The 27,356-nt window shown below is 42.4% G+C and overlaps 1 protein-coding gene across 24 annotated transcripts in view; it reads right to left on the bottom strand.

Annotated features, from left to right (window-relative positions):
- celf4 (CUGBP, Elav-like family member 4) overlaps positions 1-27,356 on the bottom strand; it is a 1,375,410-nt gene that overhangs the window by 732,969 nt on the left and 615,085 nt on the right. For 6 of the 24 annotated variants that reach the window (XM_068050672.1, XM_068051186.1, XM_068050329.1 and 3 more), the window contains exon 4: positions 22,084-22,099. The exons of the other annotated variants lie outside the window; for them this stretch is intronic. In XM_068050672.1, the coding sequence (XP_067906773.1) occupies positions 22,084-22,099 (16 nt within the window). The remainder of the gene's footprint in view (positions 1-22,083; positions 22,100-27,356) is intronic. 24 annotated transcript variants of the gene reach the window in all.

The following is a 27,356-nucleotide window of genomic DNA, read 5'->3' as shown; positions in this document are numbered from 1 at the left end:
ATCAATGTGAATCTTTCCCAGACCACCATTTTCAGTGCATTATATGTTAAACCCATATAATAAAGACAAAGAACAATTTATTGATTTTCCAAAAGTATAAAAATTACTGTAAATATTACAATGTGTTTTTTTTCAGAATGTATGTACTGGCACCTTATGTCCTTTCCAGCTCAGGTCTCACACATTCACAGCCAAGATGGGCCCCTAAACTGAACCTGCTGAGTGTCTTCCTGTCCAACTAAAACTTGACTTCCATTCATAGGTCATAGGCCGTTCGAAACACCACTGTGATCAGCTCGTTGTGTCCGTCAGTTCAGCTGATTATGGTCAGAAGTCAGACTAGGTTAACTCTAGTTCAACTTAATGCATTAAATCATTGGCCTCATTTAACCTTGCAGTAAAGGTATGACAATCCAGATGTCCAACTGGATAGTTTGGGTTAACAAAACAGATACATCTAAAAAGAAATCCAAATCTGAATTTAAAAGTCAGTTGATCAATTTTCATGTTAAACTGTTATAGAACCAGATTTTTATATTGAGATGGACAAATGGCCACCAAAAAATGATCATAAAGTCCCACCTAGAGAATGTGAAGAATGCAATTGTCTCTCACCTCATTTTGATGGCCTTCAGGAACTTGATTAGACACCCGAAAAAAGCTGAAAGACAGAAGGGCTAATAGGAAAAATATATTTTTCCCAGTTTAGAAACATCCTTGAACAGCTGAAGTCTCACCACAAGAACAAATCCAATAGGGCCTTTGATTCACTTCTTTTGACACTATTTCCATCCTGCCAGTGTTAGAAGTTGAATTTGTTAAGACTGGTACCTATGGCCCTGCTGCTACAACCTTTCGGCTGCCAGCCATGGTTCAGTTGCTAGCACCATCACCTCTGAATCAGAAGGTTGAAGGTGCAAACTCCAGAGACTTGAGCCAAAAATCTAGGCTGCCAATTCAGTGCAGTACTAAGGGAGTGCTGTACCTTCGGAGGTGTCATCTTTCAGATGAGACGTCAAACCTGTTTGATGTCGACGCCTGTCTGCTTTCTCAGGTGAATGTCGAAAATCCCCCTGGTACTATCTTGAAGAGCAGCAGGGGAGTTATCCCTGGTGTCCTGACCAATATGTATCCCTCAATCAACATCACAAAAACAGATTATCTGGTCATTATCACATTGATGTTTGTAGGAGTTTGCTGTGCGCAAATTGGCTGCCGTGTTTCCCACATTACAATAGTAACTACCTACACTTCAAAAATACTTATTTGGTTGTAAAACATTTTAGGATGTTCTCAGGTCGTATAAGGCACTATATAAATGCAAGTCATTCTTTCTCTTTTTCTTTTTAATCCCATCCTGGCAAAATTGAGGATTTCATAAGTATTTGACAGTCCACAAATAATAATGTCAAGGAACAATTTGTAGATTTCCCAAAAAATATATTATATCTGCATAAATGTTACAATACAATTTTTTAAAAATATACAAAACCACCTCAAAATCTTCCCAGTTCAGGCTATCTCCTCGTCAGCCGACCTGGTCTACATTGCTTCCCTGCTCAGATAGGCCCCATATTGTATTTCTTCCTCCATCCACACAACAAGCCAGCCTTCTTGTTCCTTTATTTGGGACCGTGACCTTCCCTGACTGACTGCACATAATCCTGATAACTTGTTTTTCTCTCTCCCAACTGCTGAATACACAGTGCCCTATATTTCATCTTTCTCTTGATACTGTTCACAGATCACAGGAGCACCAGAATCCTTCAGCGTAGTATAAAAATAATAATTACAGAATAAATGATATGCTACATATAAATGATATGAATATTATATTTAAATCTTACTTAAGTACCTGTTAACAAAGAATTTCTTCTACTTTACATTAATTTAGTTTGTCAATCCTTCAATTTATGAAGCTCTAAAATTATATAAGAAGTTAGTTTGTGTATATTTTAACTGTATCATTTAATGTAATTTGAAATTCTGTGTACAGTTTAAACTGTCTTTACACTGATTTATTTATTTTGAAATAACATTCACTTTATTCTCAACAGGGGCAAAAATGTGCTTACACTGTAGCATATTCTACATTACCTATTGTAATACCACTACCCTCATGAAAGAGCAAATGGCCAACCTTTGGGTTTTATAATTGGGGCATAGAGTACAACTGTAAAGAAGCAATGGCCTGCATTTTGTGGTGGTAATGATGGCAAAACTGTCAGAATTTGCTGTCATTACTGCTCTAAAACTGACAGCCATTTTTGCAGTCTGCACATATTCTGTAAAACACAGAAATTCAGAAGTTGCTGTCAGTGATTCTAAAGTTCTCCCGAGTATGTGCTGTTGAGGTTCCCCCAGAATGCAGTCAATTAGAAATCATTGAACTGATGAGAACTTCCACTCTTATGCTCTTAGTTTCACTGTTAAAATCCTTGAAAAAATCACAACTTATTGAATAAGGTATAACTGTGTTTTTAACAGCATACTGAGCTCAAAATGAACAGCCTCACTGGTCCTGAAAGAGCAATTTTATATCTGTTGAATAACAAGTTTCTCTGTTATGATGAGAAATTCCACATTTTTTTTTTAAGTTTATGATATTTTAGCTTCTACCTTCATCCCATCTGTCTGACCAAATCATTCATTTTGCCATCTGCAAAATTTAAATTAAAAGTGAAGGGATTCAGTGGTTTTTAACTTGCTGGTTTGCTGTTTGTGAGAATTCATCAGTGTGATTGGCTGCTTACTCTGCAGTTGATATCACTATTGCTGCACTTCTGGAGATCTCCTTGACTTGGCACAAGATTCAAACTGATGTCAGTAAAGGGGAAATCCATGCCACATAGATTGCTTGATCCTTTGAGATCAGCAGTGAGCATCATTGCTTTGTTGTTGAGCATGAAATTTAGGACAATGATCTTTTTTTACAAAACACTGGTTAGACCACAGACCACAGTATGCAGTTTTTGACATCCTATTACAGAAGGACATTGATGTTATAGGAACATAGAAACAGGAGTAGGCCATTCAGCCCCTTGGGCCTGTTTTAGCCTTCAATTAGGCCATGGTTGATGTGTACCACAACTCCATTTACTCACCTTTTCTCCTTTGATATCCATATCCATATCCTTTGATACTCTTAAGCAACAAAAAATGATCAATCTCAGTTTTGAAAATTTCAATTGACCCAGAATCCACAGCCTTTTGGGGGAGTGAATTACAGATCTCTACTACCATTTGTGTGAAGTGCTTCCAGATTTCAATCCTAAATGGTCTGATTCTAATTTTAAGATTATGTACATTTATTCATCCTTGTTCCACCAACACATTATGAAACGAAATGTCTCTTAACCTCTCTCTTTGGTCTCTCTTCAACAATTTAAATTGAAGGCTCCTTGTCACTGACTTCCCAACCAGAAGAAATAGACTTTCCTGATTCAATCTATCAAAACTCTATCATAACTTTAATAACCTCTATTAAATCTCTTTTATCTTTGCTCCCAAGAAAGTAGCCCTCATTTCTTCAGGTTCCTGTTGCCACTTTAGTTTCCCACTCCTGGCATCATCATGATGAATCTATGGTTTTAATGTCTTTTCTATAATTAGGTGCCCAAAACTGTATGCCTAACCATTGCCTCACCAATGTTTTGTAGAAATTTATCATTACTCTTGTACTCTATACCCTATTTAAAATACCCAAAATGCTCTTGGGTCTTTTTATAGCTTTATCTACCTGCACTTGGATTTTCAGGGAACATGAAGCACTTGGGTCTCACTGTTCAGCTACAGCCTTCGGTGTTTTTCCACTGAATACATAATAATGATATTAATTTTATTTCAAATTATGGGTACTAAGCTTTTGCCCACAAAGTGTTAGAATGATTTACTTTAGAGAAAAGCAGACTTGGTGGATATACGGTTGAGATTTACAAAATGATGAAGTGATTGGACTCAGTCTGATTAACTAAGCTATTTGAGATGGATAGAGATGGAAGGACTAGAGATCATGGCCTGGAATCTTACGCACCCCCCCCCCCCCACCCCACAGAAGCGAGCTGGTGGCAGGGGTGGCAGTTATAAAATTGAGTGGGAGGTGGGGGGGTGCTGGTCTTGATGCCTTCCCGTCCCCACAGCAATGTTATCAGGGGTGGCCCGCCCCAGGCCAATCAAAAACCTTAAGTGGCCAATTAATTGCCACTTAAGGGCCTCCTCCCACTGCTATTGGTATTTTATCAGCGGCTGGCGGGTGCCTTAGGCTCCCCCAGTCCCTTGTCGGCTGGGTGGGGGCCTTGCTGATCGGGCACCCTGTGCCCCATGAAGGGCCCCCCACCCTGAAGCCCCAACCGCCCCCACTGAAGTAAAGTCCCCCTCCTCCCAACCAACCTCCCTTGTCTCGACGGGGCCCGGCCGATTGTCCCCGGTGAGGCCCCAAAACCGACCTCTCTTCCGGGGCTGATGTCCATGATCCTGCTGTTGCCTGGGTTCAGTCCCAGCAGTGGCCAACACTCCCACCACTGAGAGCTGCCAGCCCACTGACTGGCCGGCTGCTCGGAGTTGGGACTTCCTGCCTTGGAAATGAGTAACATAGGAACATAGGAGCAGGAGTAGGCCATTCAACCCTTCGAGCCCGCTCCGCCGTTCAATAAGACCATGGCTGATCTGGCTGTGGCCGCAACTCCACTTTCCTGTCTGCTCCACGTAACCCTTGACTCCCTTGTCTATCAAAAATCTATCTAACTCAGACTTGAATAAATTTAATGGCCTAGCCATTGCTTTCTGGGGAAGCGAATTCCACAGACTAATGACCCATTGAGAAAAAAAATCTCATCTCCATCTTAAAAGGGAGACCTCTTATTCTTAAACTGTGTCCCCTAGTCCTAGTCTCTCCCACAAGAGGAAACATCTTCCTATCTCTCCACTCTATCAAGTCCCATCAGGATCTTATGTGTTTCAGCAAGATCACCTCTCATTCTTTTAAACTCCAATGGGTATAGGCTTAAAGCCTCTAAGTGGCTCAGGTCTCCCCCTGGCAAGAATGAGCAGAAATTGGGGGCACTTCACCCGTTGCTTGCCTGTTCTCCACCGATACCTATGCTTGGTCCTCATATGCGCGCATTTGGCAGTGAAAGACAGATAAAAATATTAGATCTAAATGTATAAATCAATCTACATTGTTTTCAAAACAAGAATAAAAAATGCAGAACAGATCTATAATACAGTGTGCCAAAATTATGTTAATGTAATTGTAGATCACAAATCAGATTATTTTTAATGATAGGTCATTATAATTCCAGGATCACCTAACCGAATGAGTTTATATCGGTTGTCCATACTGCGATAGCATTAAATTAGTAAAATTATCATACTCCCGCACCTCTCTGATAATATAAATTTAATCTAGATAATAACCTGTCCAGAAGTAGGTCATAGTTTATAATCATATAATAGTTAGTAGACATTCTCACCAGTGGAACCAGTAATTACTTCAAATCACTGACATTTCACTGTTTTATTTGGCTTGGCCATGCCTAGCAAGTCTGTCAAGCAACTGAGGACACCCCAATCTTCTGAGCAATGCTTTATTCAAAATAATTTTCCTTACCATATTTGGGCAGAAACTATTATTAAGTAATATTTAAGATTTAGTATATGGTAGAACATTTTCCACAGGCATGGTTACTTCGCAATAGAAATACAAGGGGAATTACTCCATGATGATTGTCACAGCACTGGTGAACATTGTTCATTTCAGATTCCAGTGGAAGTAAAATGGAGTTTAATTTAATGAAATGCACCTACTCATCTTATCAATTAATGAAGCATTGCTAATCTGAATTCATCAATTCTCCAAATGTTTTCTTTTTACTTTGTAGTCTTTATAACTATAACTCAGTGTCCTTTGTTTTCAGTGGTCTACAGGTTGGCAAATTTAGGATTGGCGCAGATTCTGCTAATATTTACAATATATGAGGGAATCAAGGAGCCTTCAAATGGGCCTAGTGAGGAATTTCTTTTTACTGTTCAAACTTCTAATCTGTTCTGCATTGCTGGTGCATTTCACATATACAAGCATAGAAGACATTCAAGGTGCTAAGACAACTGATAAGGCGTTCTGATTAAAAATTCAAACCTTGTTTATTGAGAACTTTGTTGCAAACTACATGAAGAGAACTTTATTGATATAAACTACACATGTTCCTTCCAAATAGGGTATAAAAAGAATTAAATGCTAGCTCTGTTTGCTCCAGATAACCATGCATCATATCCAAACGGAATTGTGATATAAGGGTAGAATTCCAATGTATCATATCATGTTCCACCGTACAAAATTCCTCACACTTCAAATACAAATTTCTCCTTCAGTCATAAACTGTTCCACACTGTCTTTTTTATTGCACTCATCAATACAGAATATCCATTGTCAGATTTCAAATGAAAACAACTGCATTCTCAGTAATCGAGAATTATATTTTCATCCATTTGCTAATGTTAGAAAAAAAAAGGTTGTTGTGTGTATTGAGTAGGTTCCTAACTTTCTCACTAACATTAGCAAACAGCTGGAAATATACTCCCCAACCACTTAGGTGCAAAATATAGATTTTTGTTCTGTGATTTCTAGTTTTTGCTCTCAGACTGAGTTGTTTAGAGGATTATTAAACAGACTAAAGCACAAAGGTCATCAAATTGGCATTCATCAACTGGAATTTATAGAAAAGGAGCACATTTCTTGTCAAACTGACTGTACATTTATGAGGGTTGACTGGGATGATTTTAGAAAGCCTCTTTCATCTTTTACCTTTAATTGCAGCTAAATGATGAGTCCCAGAATACGACATTTTTTCCCAAAGATTTCTAGGGAGAAGCCACTGTTTTTCTGTATTAATGCCAGATATGTATTCAAAATAAGGTTTTGTTTATCTCATAATATGCCACATATAGCCTTATATTCTGCATGGGTCAGTGGTTGCCAGCTAACATACAAGGTTTCATGCTGGCTGTCATTTATCTACTGTCAGTTGAAAGAAATATTTTTTTCAATACCCCATTTATCAGAACTTAATGAAGCATGGAATAATAGATCATCTCATAACTAAGGAAAAGCACATGCATTAATGTTTTGTTCGGTGGGGGAGAGGGAGATGCTAATTTCTACATCATGATGTCACCTTGGTTTTAATCTGCACATGCTGCCAATTGTGCAGTGGTCAAATATCATCTTTAGTACGGTCGTGGTGAAATATCTAAGTCGTGCCACTGAGCTTCAGATCAACAGGTAAAGAGTGAAAGACGGATGGAAACCTTTCATGCTAAAGGCTTATGCGTGTTCATCTCATAAGGGGTATTGTGCAGGCTAGAATATCACCAGACACTGCATGGTACAAAAACCGTATCAAGATTCTAATTTGTGTCGCTCTATAGGGTACATTCAGCACTCTGAGCAGTAAACCATGCTTGAAGGGAACATGGGTCAGAGACAGAGAGCAGGATTTTCACGGACCGATGGGGGCGGGAACAGAGGTAGGCGGGCGTGTAATTTCCTGCTGCCAGCCGGTAGGCTAGTTTGCAGGCACCTCCCACTGCTGGGCCATTTTCCCAGTGGGATTGAGGGCAGAAGGGCTACCTGCCCTGAGGTAAGTTATAGGCCAATAATAAGAGATTGACTGGAATTTTCCAGTCAATCTGTGGGCCCCCACAGTGTCGGGAATAGGCCAGCTGCCTGGAGGCGGACGCCCAGTGGCAGGCCGGAGGCCAGTGCTTCAGGATTCCTTTGAGGACCTTCCCGCCTACCTGCATACAGCTGTAGCAGCAGGCTTCCCTGTGGAGGGGATCCCCAGCAACAATGGTGGCTTGGCAGCTGTGCCATGTTTTCTTTGAGTTTTTTTAAAGACACTAAGAGGGTGCCTCAAGATGGATGTGCCCTCTCTCTCCCTTGCATGCAATGGCAGGCTGCAGCTTCTTCCATACTGGTGGGCCCCTGTTGGCCCTCCAACTTTGAGAGCCCACCCGCTGTCCTTAATTGGACAGAGAGTGTGCCCTCTGACCACTAATTGCTCCTGACATAGTGTGGGATCGGGACCCTCATTTGACCCTGTTTTGGGGTCCCAACCCAAAATGCAAAATCCTGCCCGGAGCTACAACACTGCAACTTTGATTCTCTAACCTGCTCTCTGTTTGATTGTACCTCAATTCTTTTTATTCTTTCATGGAATGTGGGCGGCACTGGCAAGACCGGCATTTGTTGCCCATCCCTAATTGCCCTTGACAACTCAGTGGTTTGCTGGGCCATTTCAGAGGGCAGTTAAGAGTCAAGCACATTGCTATGGGTCTGGAGTCACATGTAGGCCAGACCAGGTAAGGACGGCAGATTTCCTTCCCTAAAGGACATTAGTGAACCAGATAGGTTGTTACAACAATTGATGAGACTTTCCTGACACCATTAATAAGACTAGCTTTCAATTCCAGATTTTTTATTAATTAATTGAATTTAAATTCCACCAGCTGCCATGGTGGGATTTGAACCCTTGTTCAAAGGGCATTAGTCTGAACCTCTGGATTACTAGTTCATTGGCATTACCACTACACCACTGTCTCCCCTTTAGGGTTTGAATTTATTATGTCCATTTGGAGCGGGAAAGGTGGCATGGAGGGACGAAGAATCATGTCAGAAGGTCTGCCCAGAAATCTCGCATCAAGAGGTCGGTTCTGGATTTAGTCAGTGTAGGGAAGCACCAAGGAAATGTATTTTAAATTACTGAACACTTATTTTTAATACAATTGCAATTAATGCATCGCAATTCAATGGAGGGCTTGGGAATAAGTGGATTGTGGGCAGCACCCATGTGCCTTTGGATTCCCGACTGTTAAAAACTGGCGGCACTAAAGCAAGATTTCAATACTGTGACAATGGCCCCTGCGGCACTGCATAGGGGAAAAGATGGGTGCAGAGGCCATTGTCAGCCTGAAGTACTGTGCATTCTGCAAGGGCGGGGGCTTGGGTCTGTATGCTCTGCAAGGGGTGGCTTGGGTTTGGGTGGCTGTATCAGGAGACCAAACTGTTGGGTGAGGTGTTTGATTTCCCATACTGCTGGATGAGAGGGTCAGCTATCAGCAAGGGTGGGAATTGAAGGCCATCAGGGAGTCAGCCGGGAGAAGTAGCTAAAGCTCAGTTGCCAAGGCAGGGTCACATCTGCACTGACAGTGCTCTCTAGGCCCACTGGTCACCAGGCATGAGTTTCATATACCCTGTCTTTTTAGACCCCCATGGCATGATGCAGCTCATCCTTTGGAGGGAGGGCCAGGAGGTAGCTGTGCCTGCCTGTGAAGCGCCACGAGAACAGCAGCAGCCAGCCATGCCAAGAAGGGCCCACCTGAGCTAAGAGTGTACCGGACTTTAATCAGCTACCTCCCAATGTCTGTGGCATCGTGAGTGAAGACTATTCCTCTCCAGGGAGGCCGTCACTGACTTACGTGTCCTGCTGCAGGACAAGTTGCAACCTATGGGATCTGGGGGTCACCAGTGGCCCTGAAGATCACAGTGGCACTAAGGCTTTACATGTCTGGATAATTCCAAGGATCCACAGGGGGCATGTGAGGGGTTTCCCAGGCAGCATCCCACCGCTGCATCAAGGAGGTGACCAGTGCCCTGTTCAAGAGGACTGGTACTACCAGACCGATCCTGGCAGTCAGGCCAATGGGGTCATTGCTGGATTCCCTCAGGTACAAGGTGTGAGAGATTGCATGCATGTGGCCATCAAGACTCCAACGGACTAGCTATCCACCTTCATCAACAGGAAGGGCTTCCATTCAATCAACGTTCAACTGGCCTGCGACCACAGAAAGCATTTCTTGCAGGTGTGTGCCTGCTTCCCGGGAAGCAGCCATGATGCCTACATACTTAGACAGTCCCAGCTGCCACAGCTTTTCAGGCCCTCGCTTACCTCACGATGGATTCTCAGGGACAAGGGATACCCATTGAGGACATGGCTACTGATCTACAGAGGAACTTTTGCAATGAAATGGAGGAGAGGTACAAGAATCACAGCATCGAAGGAGGCCATTCGGACCATCATGTCTGTACCAGCTCTCTGAATGAGCAATTGACTAAGTGCCATTCCCCTGCCTCTCCCTGTAACCCTGCACATTCTTCCTTTTCAGATAACTATCTAATTCCCTTTTGAATGCCTTGATTGAACCTACCTCCACCATATAGCTGGCAATGCACTCCAGATCCTAATCACTCGCTGCATGAAAAAGTTTTTTCTCATGTCTCCATTGCTTCTTTTGACAATTACTTAAATCTGTGCCCTCTCATTCTTGATCCTTTCACGAGTAGGAACAGTTTCTCTCTCTCTACTCTGTCCAGACCCTTCATAATTTTGAATACCTCCATCAAATCTCTTCTCAGCCTTCTCTTCTCCAAGGAAAACTGTTCCAACTTCTTTAATATATCTTCCTAAATGAAGTTCTTCATCCCTGGAACCATTCTCGTGAATCTTTTCTGCACTCTCTCCAATGACTTCACACCTTTCCTAAACAGTGGCGCCCAGAACAGGACGCAATACTCCAGTTGAGGCCGAACCAGTGTTCTGTACAAGTTTAACATAACCTCCTTGCTCTTGTACTCTATGCCCTCTTAATAAAGTTTAGGATACCGTATGCTTTATTAATCGATTCCCAAATCGATCTGGGGGAGCCCTGCAGTATGCACCAGCGAGGATTTCCTGTATCGTTGTGGTCTGCTGTGCTCTGCACAATCTGCATGATGATGATCTAACTCAGTGACACTCCTCCACTGAAAAGGAGGACGGGGAGGAGGGAGATGAGAAAGCAGCACCGGATATTGAAGCCCTTGCACTGGAGGTCAGGCAGATTGAGTGACGGGACAAGGAGACAAGAGGCAATCTCATACTTAACCACTTCCAGCCACGATGATGGCCACTCAGAGAAAAAAACAATAAAGACTCACCTCAATGCATGCAGTTGGTCGCCTCCTTTCTATTTGTGTTCCATGCCTAGTGCCCAGCTTAACCATGTACTAGTGCCCATGGGAGATCATATTCAAATGAGGACTGTACTTACATTGGCACCCACTAAGGGGGAAAGGTGAAGTCAGCAGGCCAGTTAATGCATGATAGAATAATTACTTTTACACATTGAATGAACGCAGGAACAGGAGTAGGTCATTCAGCCCGTCGAGCCTGCTCCACCATTCAATTAGATCATGCTGATCATCTACCTCAACGCCACTTTTCCATGTGATCTCCATATCCCTTGATGTCATTAGTATCCAGAAATCTATTGATTTCTGTCTTGAACATGCTCAATGACTGAGCTTCCACAGCTCTCTGGGGTAGAGAATTCCAAAGATTCACCACCCTCTGAGTGAAGAAATTCCTCCTCATCTCAGTCTTAAATATTCCTTATTCTGAGATTATGTCTCCCGGTTCTGATTTACCAGCCAGGGGAAACATCCTATCTACATTCACCCTGTCAGGCCCTCTAAGAATTTTGTACGTTTCAATGAGATCATTCTTCGAAACACTAGAGAATACAGGCCCAGTTTCCTCAATCTCTCCTCATAAGACAATCTCGCCATCCCAAGGATTAGTCTGGTGAACCTCTGTTGCACTCCCTCGATGGCAAGTATATCCTTCCTTAGATAAGGAGACCAAAACTGTACACAATACTCCAGGTGTGGTCTCACCAAGGCTCTACACATCTTTATTTCTGTACTCAAATCCCCTTGTCATGAAGGCCAACATACCATTTGCCTTCCTTATTGATTGTTGCACCTGCATGCCAGCTTTTAGTGACTCATGAACAAGGACGCCCAGGTCCCTTTAGACACCAACACTTCCCAACTTCTCACCATTTAAGAAATATTCTGTCTTTCTGTTTTTCTACCAAAGTGGATAACTTAACACATATTCACATTATATTCCATCTACCATGATCTTGCCCATTCACTTAGCCTGTCCAAGTCTGCTTGAAGCCTCCTTGCATCTTCCTCACAACTTATATTCCCACCTAGTTTGTGTCATCAGCAAATTTGGAAATATTACAATTGGTCCCCACAGCCAAATTATTTATATAGATTGTGAATAGCTGTGGCCCAAGCACTGATCCTTGCAATACCCCACTAGTAACAGCCCGCCATCCTGAGAATGATCCGTTTATTCCTACTCTCTGCTTTCTGTCTGTTAACCAATTCTCAATCCATACCAGTATATTACCCCCAATCCCATGTGCTCTAATTTTGTTTACTAACCTCTTATGTGGGACCTTATCAAAGATCTTCTGAAACTCCAAATACACCACATCCACTGGTTTCTCATTTATCTATGCTACAAGTGACATACTCAAAAAACTCCAACAGGTTTGTCAAACATGATCTCCCTTTCATAAATCCATGTTGACTCTGCCCAATTTTACCATTATTTTCTAAGTGTCCAGTTATCACATTCTTTGGAATAGATTCTAACATTTTCTCTACTACTGACTTCAAATAGGTCTGTAGTTCCCCATTCTTTCTCTCCCTCCCTTATTAAATAGTGGGGTTACATTTGCTACATTCCAGTTTGCAGAAACCGTTCCAAAATCTATAGAACTTTGAAAAATAACCACCAATGTATTCACTATCTCTACAGCCACCTCCTTCAACGTTCTGGGATACAGCTCATCTGGTCCAGGAGATTTATCAACCTTCAATCCAGTTAACTTTTCAAGTACTACCACTTCACTAATATTAATCTCTTTCAGTTCCTCAGTTTCACAAGTCCTTTGGTTGCCTAGTATTTCTGGGAGATTTTCTGTATCTTCTTCCGTGAAGACAGACACAAAGTAATTATTTAGTTTCTCCGCCATTTCCCTGTTCTCCATTATAAATTCTCCTGTCTCCACCTGTAATGGTCCCACATTTGTCCCAGCTAAACTTTTCCTTTTCACATACCTAAAGAAGCTTTAACAGTCCGCCTTTATGTTTCTCGGTCATCCTTTGCTGGGTTCTAAATTGCTCCCAGTGCTCAGGCTTACTGCTTTTTCTGGCATCCTTATAAGCCACTTCCTTTGTTCTAATGCAATCTTTATCTTCTTTTGTTAGTCACAGTTGATTCACCTTTCCCATTGGGTGCCTTAGAGGAATATATATCAGTTGTAGACCATGTAGTACTTCTTTAAAAACTAGCCATTGCCTGTCTACTGTCAAATATTTTAGTGTATTTTCCCAATCCACCATAGCCAACTTGCCCCTCATACCTTCACAGTTTCCCTTGTTCAGATTTAAGACCCTAGTTTCAGAATGAACTATATCACATTCAAATTTAATGTGAAATTCTATCATATTGTGGTCACTATTTCCCGAATGCTCCCTTACAGCAAGGTTCTTAATTAGCCCTTTCTCATTACAAAATACTAAATCTAAAATAGCCCGATCCCTAGTTGGCTCTTCAAAGTATTGCTCCAGAAACCCATCTCGTACACAATCCAGGAATTCACCCTCCACAGTATTACGACAGAACCATAGAAAAATTACAGCACAGATGGAGGCCATTCAGCCCATCATGTACGTGCCAGACGAAAAAACTAGCCTCCCAATCTAATCCCACCTTCCAGCACCTGGTCCATGGCCTTGTCAGTTACAGCACTTCAGGTGCATGTTGAGGTACCTTTTCAAAGAATTGAGGGTTTCTGTCTCCACCACCATTCCTGGCAGTGAATTCCAGATACCCACCACCCTCTGGGTGAAAAGGTTTTTCCTCATGTCCCCGCCAATGCTTACTCAGTCTATATGTAAATCAAAGTCGCCCATTATTACTGTATTACCCACATTACATGCATCTCTAATTTCCTGAAGGTTAATGGCTTGAACAAAAGAACTTTATATGATGCAGCACGTGCCAAATTTCAAACAGCTGTGACTCCCCCCGCCCGCCCCCCCATCCCATTGTTTCTATGTGGTTTTCTGTATACGTTTACAAGTGCTTCTATGAGGTATGAACCCATTGCTAGCATTTGTATAGAATTTTGGTAAGGCCACAGCTGGAGTACTGTGTGCAATTCTGGTCGCCACATTATAGGAAGGATGTGATTGCACTGGAGGGGGTGCAGAGACGATTCACCAGGCTGGTGCCTGGGATGGAACATTTAAGCTATGAAGAGAGGTTGGATGGGCTTGGGTTGTTTTTGCTGGAGCAGAGAAGACTGAGGGGTGACCTGATCGAGGTGTACAAGATTATGAGGGGCATGGACAGGGTGGATAGGGAGCAGCTGTTCCCCTTAGTTGAAGGATCAGTTATGAGGGGAAACAAGTTTAAGGTGAGGGGCAGGAGGTTTAAGGCGGATTTGAGGAAGAACTTTTTTACCCAGAGGGTGGTGATGGTCTGGAATGCACTGCCTGGGAGGGTGGTAGAGGCAGGTTCCCTCAGATCCTTTAACAAGTACCTGGATGAGCACTTGGCACGTCATAACCTTCAAGGTTATGGGCCAAGCGCTGGCAAATGGGATTTGGTAGACAGGTCAGGTGTCTTTAATGCATCGGTGCAGACCCGATGGGCCAAAGGGCCTCTTCTGCACTGTATTATTCTGTGACTCTGTGATTCTGGGCTGGAAGTAGGCTGCTGATCTGGTTGCTCTTTGACCTGTGATGACTTAATTGGCTGTCCTCAGTGTGCCTGAGGCCTGGAAGGCTCCAGCTGCCTGAGGGTTTCCTACACTAGTGCAGGTCTGTCATCAGGCATTGCAGCTGCTGAAATTGGGCTCACTGGCAGAGGGTCTGAGGAGCCGTTGTCCACACTCAGAGCATCCTGAGGGGAGCCAGCTATGGAAGTCAGCCTCTCTTCCTCCCTTTCAAGGCTTACTTGAACCTCCCTCATCACCAGAGGAGCTGGAGAAGAATCCAGGTGCCTTGTTCTTCTCTCGCCTTTCCACTGCTGCATGATGCACATGGCCAATGGTGTGCAGGTCTGCGTGCATTTGTGGGATCTGGCTCTTCATGAGTGTCGCTAACCTCTCGATGCACATGGCAGCATTCATGGCACGGATAGACTCTTCCATTGTCCACTCATGGCTGAGCATGGCCTCTGGCATTTCCAAATATGTTGCCTTACCTCTCTCTGCAACTCCAGCATGTCTTGTGCTATCAACACCAGAGGCTCGTCATGAGCCTGGGGCTTGGCATGAGTCTGGCCTCCCACAGTCCTCCAACTGTTAGTGGCCTCAGCCTCAGCCAGCTGCTCGGGCACGTGTGCGGTGCTCTCACCAGCTTGTGACCCTGATTCTACAGCCAAACGGAAACCCACTGAGGTGAGAGTATCTGTACTGGTGGAAGATGCAGGAGAGTCATGGGATGGTGCATACTCTGAGTGCTCCTTCTCCTCAGAAGTGGACAGCTGTCCCCCTTCTGGTTGAGTCTCATGTGGGTGCTGACCTGCATGAGAGAACACAAACATGCGTGGGTTAGGTTGTGCAAATCTTCTTGTGCCAACCATACATGATGTTGGTCACCAGAAGTGAACTATATGTCAATGGAAGCCAATCCTCACTCTCTTGCTCGGAGACTCCAGTCTTTCCATCTGATATGGAGCCTTGGGTCCTACCAATTCTAATGCCTCATCCTCTGCTGTGCAGAGAGACCAATCTGGAATTCCACCACCAGTCTGGGCTGTTTCCCTCCTGTTATGGGCCCTCTTGTCCTGCAAGTGGAAGGAGAAAGATAGTCAAAAAGCACGCCAAAAGCCCAGAGTCAGAGACTGGAGACAGAGACGAAGTGAGAGAGAGGAGCACGGCAGGAGCAGAGGTTTAAAAAGTGTGCCAAAAGACAAGAGTCGGTGACCAGAGACAGACAGAGCGAGAGAGAGGAGCACGGCGGGTGCGGAGAGAGAGGAGCAGGGAAAAATCGAAAAGTGACATCAGAGTGATGTCATAATCAAGAGTGAGAGCAGGGAAACAGAGAGCCGCCGGGCTGAGTATACAGGTAAGCTTCGAATTTAATTTAATTTAAATCAAACGTAGCATCAAACAGCACAGGCAAGCAGGTAGGTGATTGGGTTTGGGAAGAAGCTACCTATTTGGTGAGTATCTGGTAAGATTAAGGACCATTCTAATCCTAACGTTTAAAATAGTAAAGGAACTAGTGATAAGCTTAATAAAATATATTAAAAAAGGAAAATAAAATAAATAATTGAACAAAATAATTAAGTAGTTAATTAAAACACATTAAGGATGGAAGGACAGGTGATGTGTCACACCTGCAGCATCTGGGAGTTTCTGGATGCCAGTGTGATCCAGGGCAAACATATCTGCAGTAAGTGTTTACGGCTCAAAGAGCTTCGGCTCAGAGTCATTGAACTGGAGACCGAGCTGCAGACACTGCGACACATCAGGGAGGGGGGAAGTTACCTGGACATTTTGTACGAGGAGGCAGAGACCCCCCTTAGGATAGGGTCTTCTGACTTGGTCAGTAGTCAGGGACAGGAGAGTGTGGCAGCGGCAGGTAAGGGGACCCAGAGGGCAGGAGTGCAGGAGCCTCAGCTATTGTGACTGTCCAAAAGGTTTGAGGTTCTTTCAGCTTGTTTGGATGAGAGTGGGGGCTGCAGGGTGGATGAGCAACCTGACCATGGCACCACGGTACAGGAAGCCATTCAAGTGGAGGGAGAAAAAAGGAATGTAGTGGTAGTATGGGGACAGTATAGTTAGGGGGATTGACACTGTTCTCTGCAGCAAAGAGCGAGAGTCCAGATGGCTGTGTTGTCTGCCCGGTGCCAGGGTTCGGGACTTCTGCTCATGGCTGGAAAGGAACTTACAGTGGGAGGGGGAGGATCCAGTCGTCGTGGTCCATGTAGGTACCAACGACATAGGCAGGACAAGGAAAGCGGTTCTGCATAGTCAGCATGAGGAAATAGGCGTCAAATCAAGAAGCAGAACCTCAAAGGTAAGAATCTCTGGATTATTAACTGAGCCACGTGAAAATTGGCATAGGACAAATAAGATTAGAGAAATGACTGCGTGGCTCAAAGATTGGTTCATGGGGCACTGGCAACAGTATTTGGGAAAGTGGTGGCTGTACCTTTGGGACGGTCTACGCCTGAACCATGCTGGGGCCAGTATTCTAGCGAGCCGCAGAACTACAGAAGTATAGAGGGTTTTAAACTGAATAGTGGGGTCAAATTTGGGAAGATATGGTAAATCAAGGAGTAGAGCAAGGCAAGAGAGAAAGGTATTAATATGGGAAATGATAAACAGACTGTGACAGGAAGGAACAGAGCATACAAATCTAAGAGTAAATCAACAGATAAGGCTAGAGGTTACAAAAGTAATAAGAGCACAAAACTAAAGGCTCTGTATCTGAATGCACATAGCATTCAAAACAAAACAGATGAACTGAGAGCACATATAGAAATAAATAAGTACGATCTGATAGCCATTACAGAGACATGGCTGCAGGACGACATAGATTGGGACTTGAATATCGAAAGGTTGATGGTATTTAGGAAGGACAGGAAGCTAGGAAACGGTGGAGGGGTAGTTCTGTTAATTAATGATGGTATTAGTGCAATAGAGAGGGATGACCTACATTCAGGAGACCAGGATGTAGAAGCAGTTTAGGTAGAGATGAGAAATCTTAAAGGCAAGAAGTCACTTGTGGGAGTGGTGTACAGGCCACCTAACATTAACCACACTGTAGGACAGGGTATAAAGGAAGAAATAATGGCAGCTTGTCAGAAAGGTACAGCGATAATTATGGGGGATTTTTAACCTACATATCGATTAGAAAAATCAGATAGGCAGAGATAGCCTAGATGAAAAGTACATAGAATGCTTTCAGGGTAATTTCTTGGAACAATATGTTCTGGAGCCAACTAAAGAGCAGGCTATACTAGACCTGGTATTGTGCAATGAGATAGGATTAATTAATGGCATCATAATTAAGGTGCCCCTAAGTAGCAGCGATCATAATATGATTGAATTTTACATTCAGTTTGAGGGAGAGAGAGTGGGTCCAAGACTAGTATTTTAAACTGAAATAAGAGCAATTATGAGGGTATGAAAGCTGAGTTAGCTAAAGTGATCTGGCAAATCAGGTTCAGGGATGGGTCAATAGAGATGCAGTGGCAGACATTTAAGGGGATATTTCAGAATACACAGAATAGATACTTGTCATCGAGAAAGAAAAATTCCAAGGGTGGGACCCACCATCCACGGTTAACCAGAACAGTTAAAAGATAGTATCAAACTTAAACAAAAAGCTTATAATTGTGCAAAGATGGGAGGCAGGTCATAAGATTGGACAGAATATAAAAAACAGCAAAGAATGACTAAAAGATTGATAAGGGAGAGCGTACAAGAGAAAGCTAGCTAGAAATATAAAGACAGATAGTAAGAGTTTCCATAGATACTTAAAAACGAAGAGTTAACGAAGTGAGCATTGGTCCTATAGAAAGTGAGTCTGGGGAATTAATAATGGATAATAAGGAGGTGGCAGATGAATTTTGCAAGGGTCTTCACTATTGAGGATACAAGTAACATCCCAGTATTAGCTGTAAGTCAGGAAATGGAAGGGAGGGAGGAACTCAAGAAAATTACAATCACCAGGGAAGTGGTACTGAACAAATTGTTTGAGCTGCGGGCTGACAAGTCCTTGGGTCCTGATGGACTTCATCCTATGGTGTTAAAAGAAATGGCTTGTGAGATAGTTGATGCATTAGTTTTAATTTTCCAAAATTCACTAGATTCAGGGAAGGTTCCGTTAGATTGAAAAATAGCGAATGTAACTCCTTTATTCAAAAATGAAGGGAGACAGAAAGTAGGAAACTACAGGCCAGTTAGCTTAACATCTGTCATAGGGAAAATGTTAGGAGCTATTATTTAAGATGTTATAGCAGACACTTAGAAACATTCAAGGTAATCAGGCAGAGTCAACATGGTTTTGTGAAAGGGAAATCATGTTTAACCAATTTATTAGAGTTTTTTGAGGGAGTGTTACATGTGCTGTGGATAAAGGGGAACCGGTGGATGTATTGTACTTAGATTTCCTGAAGGTATTTGATCAGGTGCCACATCAAAGGTTATTGCAGAAAATAAAAGTTCATGGTGTAGAGAGTAACCTATTGGCATGAATAGGAGATTGGGTAGCTAACAGGTAACAGAGAGTAGGCATAAATGGGTCATTTTCTGGTGGGCAAGATGTAACGAGTGGTGTGCCACAGGGATCTGTGCTGGGGCCTCAACTTTTTACAATTGATATAAATGACTTAGATGAAGAACCGAAGGTATGGTTGCTAAGTTTGCTGATGACACAAAGATAGGTAGAGAAGTAACTTGTGGAGAGGACATAAGGGGGCTTCAAAGGGATATTGATAGGTTAAGTAAGTGGGCAAAGATCTGGCAAATGGAGTATAATGTGGGAAAGTGTGAAATTATCCACTTTGGCAGGAAGAATAAAAAAGAAGCATATTATCTAAATGGTGAGAGATTGCAGATCTCTGAGATGCAGAGGGATCTGGGTGTCCTAGTGCATGAATCACAAAAGATTACTATGCAGGTACAGCACATAATTAGGAAAGCTAATAGAATGTTATCGTTTATCACGAGGGGAATTGAATACAAAAGTAGGGAGGTTATGCATCAGCGACACAGGGCATTGGTGAGACCATATCTGGAGTACTGTGTACAGTACTGTACAGTAAATGTGTCAGAGGCAGTACAGAGAAGGTTTACTGGACTAATACCTGGAATGAGCGGGCTGCCATACGACGAAAGATTGGACAGGGTAGACTTGTATCTGCTGGAATTTTGAATAGTAAGTGGTTGAAACATACAAGATCCTGAGGGTCTTGACAAGGTGGATGTGGAAATGATGTTTCCCCTTGTGGGAGAATCTAGAACTAGGGGACACTGTTTAAAAATACGGGGTTGCCCATTTAAGACAGAGATGAGGAGACATTTTTCTCAGAGGGTCGTAAGTCTTTGGAATTCTCTTCCTCAAAAGGCGGTGGAAGCAGAGTCTTTGAATAGTTTCTAGGCAGAGGTAGATAGATTCTTGATAAGCAAGGGGTTGGAAGGTTATCGGGGGTTGGTGGAAATGTGGAGTAATCAGTTCAGCCATGAACTTATTGAATGGCAGAGCAGGCTCGAAGGGCCAAGTGGCCTACTCCTGCTCCTAATTCATATGTTCATATACTTCGCAGAGAGATCTACATGACAGTTCTGATAATGGCAGCCCCTCGTCTCCTACTGGGATATCGAATATAGCTCATGCTCCCGTCTGCTCTCAAGGAAGTTGATTGGGATGAGTAGTGAAAGAAGGTGGCCTGTGGCCAAGATGCAGCCAAGCATCTGTCAGAATGAGGTGATGCCTCTGTCATCACCATTGTAGTGCTTCGATCCCCATGTCCTGCTTCCTCCTGTGTAGTCACTCGCAATCACTAAGAAAGGAATGGTGTGGAGCACTCATGTTGGCAGAATGCAGAAGGTTGTTGACCCTTTTGTGGCACTGTACCCAGTTCCAGGAATGACTCCATGGCTGCTGACCTCCTCAGCAATCTCCATCCAGGTTTGCTTGGTCAGGCGGGAGGATCTCTTCTTGCCATCTTTGGCTAAGAGGACCTCCTGGCAGCGTGGAGGAGAATCTTGAGGGAGGCATCACTGAACTGTTGGACCACCCTGTGTTTTGCCTCTGCCATCCTGCAGGGTCTACCTCAGAGAGGTGAGGGGTCCAGAGTCACTACAACATGGGTCTCAGTTTTGACAATCTAGCAGCAAATGGGTGCAAGGAAGCAGTGCCAGCACCTGCTCCGCAGACATCTGACCCCATAATCAGCGTCTTGCATCCCTCCCCCGCCGTAAAATTGGATGGGCCTTTCGCCTCCAGTGTGCAAAGTGACTCAAGTGACTAGCGAGAATGGCACTCATTTCCAGGTCCACCACCAGGACCCGTGGCAGGCTCACTAAATTCAGCCTTTGGTGTACAAAATCACTTAATTTCCTGTTGTAAATCAGAAAGGTGTTTAAGGTGTCGGGGGATTGTTTTATTCTATTTTTGGATAGCTTCCTTTTAGTAAAGTGAAATTACCATAAGGGGTCGAAATTTTCTTCATTAATTATGTAATGCTAGACCCCACCAGCCAAGAATGAGGCATATTAATTTTGCCATATGGACAGTAAATTTCAAGTTGTTGCTGGGAAGAAGAGAAGGCCTGTTACAAGGGCTGCCAGACACTTGGCTGCAAAACATTTACATACCAATAGGGACAAGAGAGCTAATTTCCCTTATCCATTTAACCCACAATGAACTTTAAGCACCAGACATTGAAGGCAGGGAAGATGATACAATCCACAGAGCCAAGACGTGGTCAGACCAGCTCGTCACATGACGAAACCACTTGGAAACCTGGGTTTTTCTGAATTGTACAAACAGTTTGAACAGAAAAGACTGTTTGCTCCTGGACTTTTTTTTCAATTCATTCATGGGATGTGGGCATCGCTGGCCAGGCCAGCATTTATTGCCCATCCCTAATTGCCCTTGAAAAGGTGGTGGTGAGCTGCCTTCTTGAACCACTGCAGTCCATATGGGGTAGGTACACCCACAGTGCTGTTTTTATTGACTTCGTAGCGGTTAGATACAACTGAGTGGCTTGCTAGGCCATTTCAGAGGGCATGTAAGAGTCAACCACATCGCTGTGGGTCTGGAGTCACATGTAGGCCAGACCAGGTAAGGACAGCAGATTTCCTTCCCTAAAGGACATTAGTGAACCAGATGGGTTTTTACAACAATCGACAATGGTTTCACGGTCATCATTGGACTAGCTTTTTAACTCCCGATTTATTAATTAAATTCAAATTCTACCTTCTGCTCTGGTGCGATTTGAACACACGTCCCCAGAGCAATACCCTGGGTCTCTGGGTTACTAGTCCAGTGACAATACCACTACACCACCACCTCCCCTAAAAACTGAGAAGATCTCTCCTGTCTGCTCCCATCTCTTTCTCATAAGCCTCTGAATCCACTGAAGAGAACATGAAGCCCAAGAGAGAAAAGGCTCCAACAGCGAACAAGGTTTAAGAAGAATACTGGGCCCCAACGAAATGCAAGAACTACCTCTAATCAAGGACTCTACAGTGAGCTCGAAGAACCGTAACAAAAACTCTTCAGATATTGCCTCAAAATTTTCACTTTATTTTTTCTTCTGCTTTTTTCTGTCTCTTTTTGCAGGTGTGTATCATGTATGCATGCTAGCATGGGTACGTCGTGCATCCATAGGCGTCAACCAAATTAGAGATGAAGTTTAAGATTAATAAATTTCAATCTTTCTTTTTTAAACCTAAGTAAACCTGTTTGTGCTGGTTTCTTTGCATTATAATTGGAAAGCGGTGAACAAGAATTCACCAAGGGGGAGCTAAAAATACGGTGCGTTTAAAATTAAATCCAGTTATGGTAAGACCAGTTGAAGGCTGAAAGAGAACCCTAGACCTCTTTCTCACGGTTGTAATAAATTACAATAAGTTATTACATACAATGTAGATTTTGATAATGCTTATAAACACTTCTGATAAAATAGTTACAATAGCTTTAACTTTATGGCTTCAATACAAAATCCAACAGTTTTCATACTGAAATAGGGAACATGAAGCTGTTTAAGCTGTTGAAGCTGTGTCATAAAGAAAGCAATGTTGATCCTTCCTGAACAATCTGCATTAAAACAATTGGGGTTGACTTTTGGGTTTGTGTGGAGATGGGCAGGATGCAGGAGTGACAGGTTTTGCACTTGCCCAATTTGGAGGAGGGGTGAACCCATTAAAACATCTAGAGTTGGTCTAATCATAGTAAAGGTGATAAGATGCGTCTCATATTGAATGTGGTGCCGGGAGCTTGCTGGAGCAGGTGAGGGAAGTCACATGTCAGCATGTAAGGTGATGTTGACAAGAGTTGTTGAGAGAACGTAAAACAGATATGGACACTTACAGGGATATTGCCACAAAAGGGAGATAACACTTTGTTAAAAAGTCTATAAATATTGTGAATGCCAAAAAATCCCAATATCCAGTGTTAATCACAATAAATATGGAGGAAGGCAATAGAGTCTGGGCTGATTGATGCATCAGCTACATATTTCAGACATTTGCAGGCAACACATTGGCTGATGGTGCAGCTCGAGCCTATGCTAGACTAGAAAGAGGTGCACTCAACCTTGCCAGGCGCTGGCAATGTGACTTCTTCTGGCATGGTTATTGCAGCATTTAGCTCCTATGGAAACAGTAGTTTAGTGGCTATGGTACTGGACTAGTAACTTCATGAATATGAGCTCAAATCCCACCAGTCTTAGAATTTTAATTCAGATTTTTTTTAAATCTAGAAATAAAAAGCTGATGTTAATAAAACAAAAGTGACCATGAAGCTGTTGTGAAGACCCAACCAGTTCAGCAATGTCCTTTAGGGAAGGAAGTCTGCCAACCTTCCCTTTATGCGACTCCAGTCCCACACCAACATGTAATTGGCCGAATAAGTCGCTTAGTTGTATTCTAGGGATTGGCTAAAATGTCAGCTTTTCCAGTGACACCCAGAACAGAGAGTGAACAATAATTTAACACAATCACAGCCTTCACAGTTCCTCCAAGTCTCTGTCTGCCTATAAACTCAGTTAAAAGATAATGGTAGGTGAGCAAAATTTTCCTCTGGCTCACTCTCAACGTGGTATCTCTCTGTTCCTCAGCCTCCAAAAAGTATATATATAGCAGAATTTCCATGGAGAAAATTATTGAACTGATTTGTAGGATCAAGTCAAAAGGTCACAGTATCCAAACCGATGGCACAAAACCATTCCACCAACTGAATTGTCATTAAAATTCTTTAAAACAATGAATTTGGCTTACAATCTGCCTTTTAAATTACTTCTGCAACCAGTACAGAATTTGTACTAAAGAAATCCTGAATGCTTGTTTCAGATGATTACTCCCTGTGCCCAAACCCTTATAATGATGTGCATTATAGGTAGAGATCTGGCATTACCAAATGGAAAGTTTATGGGTGGAAATTGTATTTTATTTATAGTACTTAATTGAAAAACAACTTTGGCTTTATTGAACTGTTCTTTCCCTAATACTACCAGCACCACAATTTTGCAATCTTTACTTCAAATACAGTAAAGCTATGCAATCATGCATTAAATATAGCATTATGGTATAAGATTGTTTTTTCTAAGGTTATCTAGGCTGCTTTTATAACTTTTAACTCCTTGAATACATTAAGTGATCGATTCTGAGAAACTGGGTGCGAGGTTTGCCATCTCTTTATATGCATACCTATTTTTAAAAAAAGCAGCATTCTGATACTGTGTTTGGTGTCATGGTAAAAGACAAAAAAAAAACTGCCTAGTTGGCTGGGCAATGTGCAACAGAGAATGTTAATGAGCCAATGCTTGTAGTGCAGATGATGGGCAGAGGGCTGAAGCATGGTCCTACATGGAAGATCACAATACACACTACTATCTGGGATAACTCTTCTTACCACTTTCAAATTCAAATAGCATTCTCACAATGTAAGATCCTATTGGGAATAGTGCCTACCGGCCAGCCAATTATGATATCTAAGATGCATAATCTATCTACTAATGTACAACTGTCTCATCATGACATCCAGAGACATAACATGCCATGTAGAGTTTAACCTTCTCCCACTCTGAAAGGCTTTAAGCAACCATTGTGTTGTGCCATTAGGGCACCTACACAGCTGCCTATTATGTAACTTTTCATCTTCATTTATTAGTAATTATGTATAAAACAATGAATCTTTAGACCAATGTAATAAAGGCTGCAATGTAATCAATTGCCTGGGATGATGTCATAAATGAAATGAAGGCCCTTTGCTCTCTTCCCGCTACTCATAATTTTTGCTATATATAATGGTTTCAGTAAAATGGGATCTGTATTAATTCCAGTTAAAAGTAGCACTGAAGTACACTGAATAAAAACTAAGAAGTTACAGTGATATCATCATTATGGGTTATTGATCTATGGGATGCTATAGCACAGAAAATAACTACTGTTCATTAAATGAGCGGCACAGTTGCACAGTGGTTAGCACTGCAGCCTCACAGCTCCAGCGACCCGGGTTCAGTTCTGGGTACTGCCTGTGCGGAGTTTGCAAGTTCTCCCTGTGTCTGCGTGGGTTTCCGCCGGGTGCTCTGGTTTCCTCCCACCTCCAAAAGACTTGCAGGTTGATAGGTAAATTGGCCATTGTAAATTGCCCCGAGTGTAGGTAGGTGGTAGGAGAATGGTGGAGATGTGGTAGAGAATGTAGGATTAGTAGAAATGGGTGGTTGTTGGTTGGCACAGACTTGGTGGGCCGAAGGGCCTGTTTCAGTGCTGTATCTCTAAATAAAATCAGTTCTCATAGTGAGAACATATATAGCTGTACTTCTCTCTCCATCACTATTTTATCAATGTAACTGAGGTCAGTGTTCCTTCGAACTTTCTTTTATTGATCCATTTGAACTCCAAATAAGCAAGCACTCTGTCTGCTCCCTACATTCTCACTGTGTGGCAATTATGACTCACTGGGGGTGAAATTGGTCTATACCAGCAGTGCAAAATAGGCTGGTAGTGAATCGGCAGCTGATTTTTCATCGCATCAGATCTGCTTTCTACTGAAGTTCACAGAATGATTGTTCGAACTCTTTCTGGAGACTTGTTCTCCAGATTCGTTGTGGCTCTTACTTGTCTTGAAATTAAAAATCTTGGCAATGTTTTCCAAGTCAATGGAAAATAAAAACTGGTGCGGTGTATAACAGGCTGCCGATCCACTACAAACCTGTTTTGCACTGCTGGTGTAGACCATTTTCACCACTCCCACCCCCCACCCCCACCCTCTTCGCCTCCTTTTAATTATTTCTTTTACAGGGTTTGAAAGTATGAAATTCCTTACCTCTCTCACTCTTCCCTTCTTCCTACAATCTACACATTTTTTGTTAAATCAACACTTGGCATTGCCTAATATTGGTCACTTTGTCTTATGTTTTATCCTTTTCAGCCTTGACGTTGGCCTACACTTTGGCTTGGCCCGTCACGGGTTTTTCAATAAAGAAAATAGAAATTAACTTTTAGTGGTAAATTAACATATGTCTCATGGTACAACAGATCTATGATTTGAGTTAAGCAACACAGTCATGGTTATCTGCAATGAGAAATTACAACTGAAGTACATTCTTGGTCCTCGTCACATAGCATATTGCTCTATGCAATAAATAAACTTAACATATAATGCAGATATCATGAACCTAGGAAAAAATAAAGCATGGGACAGGAAAGTCCATTTGGCACATCAAACCCATCTCTCCCCCAGAGGGTTGTGGATACTCCATCACTGAATATAGTCAAGGCTGACATAGACAGATTTTTGGTCTCTCAGGGAATCGAGGGATATGGGGAACTGGTCGGAAAGTAGAGTTGAGGCAGAAGATCTGCCATGACTGTATTGAATGGCGGAACAGGCTTGAGGGGCCATATGGTGTACTCCTGTTTCTATTTTTTTTAATGTTCTTAAAGCAGTCTACCCAACTCATTCTAAGGTAAAAATTACCATTGATAATAATAGTAAACTTTCCTCTGTGGGTTATTTTAATAGAGACATTGAACAGGTTGAACTTGTCCTGGAAGATAGAGACAAATGGTAAACCTGTTTAAATTGAACCCCTGTTCAGAACGAAAGTGATCTATACTATATCATTTGAACTGCAATATCATCATGTTTTATTTGAAGGACAGTGCAAACAGGATATATTTTAAGACTTTAGCCCATCTCTGAGTTCAGATGGCATTGATAAAATGTTTAAGCTTGGCAATCACAGGTTACCATGTCTGTTGAACTCCTTGAAATGTCACTGCCATCTAACACAATCTTAGTTATCTGTTATTGCATATGTAACACTATTAATTAAGGAGTTCAAATGATACTATAAGCCACATAAAGTATAAAGTACTGTATTAAATTTACAGTTTAGCTTAATTAATAAAATTTCAATCAGGCAAGTATAACAGTAAGTGAATTAACAAGAGTATTAGCACAGAGCAGGTCTAGAGGCATTAATTAAAATTAATAGTTTATACAAGGTATTAACTAGAATATAAAAGAGGGAATAAAGATTATTTCTTAGACCATAGATGATCAGCTGAAACCTGTTGCTTGCAATTCCTGCATTGTATGGAAACTTCAGGACATTCATCTGTCTTAGGGGACCATCTGGTTAGGAAGTGTCTCCAGTTGCTTGAGCTCAAGCTCAGGATTTCCAAGCTTGAGGGACACCTGGAGTCACTGCGAAACATTAGGGAGGATGAGAGCTTCCTGGATTGTACGTTCCAAG

Source organism: Heterodontus francisci, chromosome 1 (genome assembly GCF_036365525.1).
Source record: "Heterodontus francisci isolate sHetFra1 chromosome 1, sHetFra1.hap1, whole genome shotgun sequence".
Taxonomy (NCBI): domain Eukaryota; kingdom Metazoa; phylum Chordata; class Chondrichthyes; order Heterodontiformes; family Heterodontidae; genus Heterodontus; species Heterodontus francisci.
The sequence above is the reverse complement of the archived record's forward strand: the minus strand, read 5'-3'. Positions and strand labels throughout refer to the sequence as shown.